General features: G+C 33.6%; 1 protein-coding gene across 1 annotated transcript in view; it reads right to left on the bottom strand.

Moving 5' to 3' along the window:
* Window positions 1-3,159, bottom strand: part of LOC118744878 (protein argonaute-2) — a gene marked incomplete at its 5' end in the record, with an annotated part of 71,283 nt that extends 68,124 nt beyond the window's left edge. The window contains 1 exon segment of the mRNA XM_036478279.1: window positions 3,085-3,159. Within this exon segment, the coding sequence (XP_036334172.1) occupies window positions 3,085-3,159 (75 nt within the window).
* Between the last annotated feature and the right edge of the window lie 1,031 nt (window positions 3,160-4,190).

The raw sequence follows: 4,190 nt of genomic DNA, 5'->3' as shown, positions 1-4,190 counted from the left end.
ACGCTTCCTAGTCAAAGCCATCGTATTTGGGATATACCCAAGATTTTTTGGGGTTTTACCGAACAGTAGTCCTGAAATTCCTTCAGTTCATGTATCCTCCTTGGACTGTGGGAAAAGAAACTATATATGTTTCGCAACAGAGTCTCAATGCTTTTAGGCAGTTTTTTTACATGCGTAGCTTGAGCAAAGATGAAGTGAGTGGCATGTGCACTTTATATAAAATAAATCGGTTTCTGCACTCAATAAGGTTTTCAGCCCGCCCAACTCTCCAGCCATAACATTGGCTCCATCAATGGCCAAACCAATTAGGTTTCTTATTTTTAAAGGCAGAATTGGCAAATGTTTAAAAGGTACAATTGGCAAATATTTATATGCAAAATGATGCTTGGAATTTATATTTTATAATTAGGAATTTAAAAACTGAAAACTAACCGACCAAAATCTTACTTTTCCGACCATCCTACCAAATGAAAAAGAAGCGACCAAATTTGGTCGGAAAAGACCAATAGTGGCAACACTGCAAATCAGTTCTATTTCTAAAGTGAAAGTGACCAGTTCAAGTAGAAGTTCCAGTCCCGGATCCAGCTCTAGCATTGCAGTGTTCCTGATAGCAAGTATAATAATAACCAACTCATAAAATTTAATTCTTCCCATCGCAGCTCTTATTTATTAGAAAACCAATTTAATGGATAAAAACCACGATCTTGTAATTTAAAGAAATAATATCTTTTATTTAAAAATAGAGTCACAACGTGATTCTATTATTTTGTGCGAATGGCAAAGCATAAAAGTACGTTTACATATAAATATAATCTCAATCTAAGCTCGTTAGCTGTCAAATTGGTTGTGCTTGTTATTCACACAACTCGAGGAAAAGTTAAACTGCTTCTCTGTGCCACCGTGGTCACTTTTTTCTGCAACACATATTATGCCATTTAAATATATTTTAACTGAATATTTTATTAAAAATACCTTTACAAACCTTTTTTCCTTACTATCGTAAATTTTTGTTTACTTTAACATTTGACATTCCTCCTCTTCTTCGCAAGTATAATCGATAAAACTAGGTTGGACACCAAAAAGTTATCGGTTTAATCTGAGATATTTTAAATTATAATTTTGCATGGCTAATCTCTTTTTCTAACAACAGATTAGGGAGTTCAGCTCGAAATTAGATTGAAGTTGGAGGATTTTACCCGATGCTTTTTTGTTCCGTACTTTTTGCTGTTACTCACATTTTACTCTCACGTCAGAGAGTGATTTTGCTGTTTGACCTTTTTCCAGGATTTTACACGAAAAGTATTGGATCAGAGCTATTATATCATCCATACATATGCATATTATGCATACATATATTCATGTATGTTCATCAGTTATCAACGGTCCCAGTTAAAATGATTTCAGTATTTTTGTAAATTTTCGCCTTGCTCCTTTATCAAAATAGACTACTAAACCTATGCCTAAAACCATCTACGAATATCAAAACCAGGGCATGAATCACGTATGACGACAATCGTCTGAACGACATCGTGTCGATATTGTCTTGCTTCATAAAAATCAAAAATTGTTTGATCGTTTGTGTGATATCGTCAACTCGATTCCAGTTTTGCTTCACGTAACAGCAGCACAAATACATAAATCAGTGTTTGGACAACATCGTTTTGTCAGTATCGTTTGAACGACTATCGTTTCAAAGTTACGTGATTCATGTCCAGTTGCAACAAATGAGTCCATACATATTTATGTACATACATAGGTATAAAGCCGTATGCATGTGCGGAGTTTAAATAATCGGAAGTAATAATCAATTGTAGCGCATTTCCTCTTACTATGCATATGCCTAAATGTATGCAACCATTTATAATAGCAGACAAACAAAACACAGGGTGCTTCTAATGAAAATAAAAATTGTATGCTGAAATACACATGCTAAGCCCTTCGAAATTTTAGGCTGCGATATGCGTTACAGCTTCGCAAATGTTACCCCTACCGAAACCAAAGATGTATACACATCAAAAAATCTTGCGTTTAGTTACATTTTTCAATTTTCTCACCAAATCTAAAGTTTGATATTGATTGTGCTGGCCAAAGCAGAGAAAAATACAAAAAACCCTTTCCTGTAAAATTTGGTTTTTGTAACATACGATAATTTTGCGAAAAGGGGTCACCTGATTTTTGGGGTAACCTGATTTTTGCTAATAAACCAGCGAAAATTATGTGACCGAATAAAAACTGTCATGCGAAAGAAGTTCGAAATAATTGAGCATTGCCCATATACGTTTATTTGAAAAACGATTTTCGGACTTGAAAATTTGGAATCCTGGGCCAATTTCCAACAAATATGCACTAGCAGAATGGTAGTACCTTTGTGAATACCCTATTCATGCTTGAAGGCAACTGTGCACAATCAACCATAGTCATTATTGCACACAAAAATGTTTAACACGAAATATTTTACTTTAAATATTACATCCACTTCAATAACTAAAACTAAAAGTTGAAATAATTTGTCCGGATTTAAGAGTAGCGCGTATAGCCAATATTCGATATAAAAAAATTAAATTTTGCATTTTAGGCTCAGAAGGGTATGTACGAGTACCTTGCAAAAGTATGCCGCGTGTTGCATTTTTATACGCTTAAAAATAATGCTTTGGCAAGAAAAGTAAAGCGTTTTACCCATAGTGGTTCGATAGGAATATTTGTTCCATCAACGATATTTTCAAGTAAAAGTTCTTACCACTATTTGTTAGCATAACACTACCTTTTCACATTAATACATTTATTAGTTGCCAACGTATGCTACCAAAGCCTTTTTCTTTGTTTAGTTTTACAAATTAATAAACAAAGGGTTATTTATTCTATAATAACGAAATGAGATTAGTGTAGTAAAGACAAAATACAAAATAAATAGTAAATAAAATATATTTGTTTAATAAAACTACCACAACAAAAAACGAATTAAATGCAAACAAGTGTTACGAAAAAACAAACAATACTAAAGAAACTTTTGACACAACAATTTAGAAAACACTTCAAATCGCTAGTTTAAAAAAATTATTTCTAAAAATTTTAAATACAATTTACATGTGAGTGGGTCGAAGCTTGTCTGCGATTGAGATGGGCTCTGAGGCCTCGGGGGCGAAGGGGTCCATTGTGATTCTATAATAAAAAAAGAAAAAACCAAAAATAATAAGTGGTTAAGTGAATAAAATAAAAAGTGCATAATAATATGAGCCAAAAGTAAAACATAAATAATTAGTAGATGTCTAAATTCGCATGGCACCAAATAAAGATAAGTAGTGGAAGGACAGTGAGGGGCAGAAGAGGTACAGTTTTTAGTAACCATATACATGTCTATGGTTAAAAGCAGTAATCGTTTAAGTCGAGAAGTTGCATTGGCGATTAGTTGAATCAAAAGTTGAACGAAAGTAGGCAGCTGACCAACTTCATTGAAAGAGATTAGCTTCAACTAAAAGTTGCCTGTAAAATCGCCTCATATAAATTTTCTATTACTTCCCAGTAGAAATCGGTTGTATGCATTCTTAAAGGACACTTGCTATATGAGTGAATTAGTGTGAACAATTCATGCGTAGTCATGAATTTCCACGAATAAATTAAAATTCTAGCGAATTGCAAGCGAATGTACGTTGTCGTTGTTTTAAGTACATTTCTTGATAAATTTGAAGTGGAATATTTTCAGTCTTGTACAAATATTTTAGTGAACGGACGTGTTGTGCGATACTATTTTCAGCACAAACGGGCTTTTACAAGATATGCATTTGCATATGTAAGTGCTACTTTTTTGTATGTCCCCGTATATTAAAATGTATCAGAGAAGTAGCATTTACATATAGGGATACATATCTTGTAAGAATTCTTTAATACTATTCCATTAATGCATTTTTGTATGTTTGAAACATTAATACAGCCATATGCATACACCAGTAGTACAAGTGTATGGTTAGAGTACGCATACGCTCTGAGAAACCACGCGTATTAAATGGAATTGAACGTTCATTTATACTGGCATGCAGCAAGCTCATGCCACTAAGAGCAATGTCGTATGCATCAAATTTCTACTGGGTATCGTAAGACGCACGAAGACGATTTTATCTCTATTTCTACGAAGAAGTGTTTTTTCTCATATAAAATACGTGGAAAACTTCATGGTGTGGTAGAGCCCTCAAAAT

Source organism: Rhagoletis pomonella, unplaced genomic scaffold (genome assembly GCF_013731165.1).
Source record: "Rhagoletis pomonella isolate Grant_MI unplaced genomic scaffold, Rhpom_1.0 Rhpom_scaffold_00008, whole genome shotgun sequence".
NCBI lineage: Eukaryota > Metazoa > Arthropoda > Insecta > Diptera > Tephritidae > Rhagoletis > Rhagoletis pomonella.
Note: the sequence above shows the minus strand (reverse complement) of the source record. Positions and strands in the feature narration are given on the sequence as shown.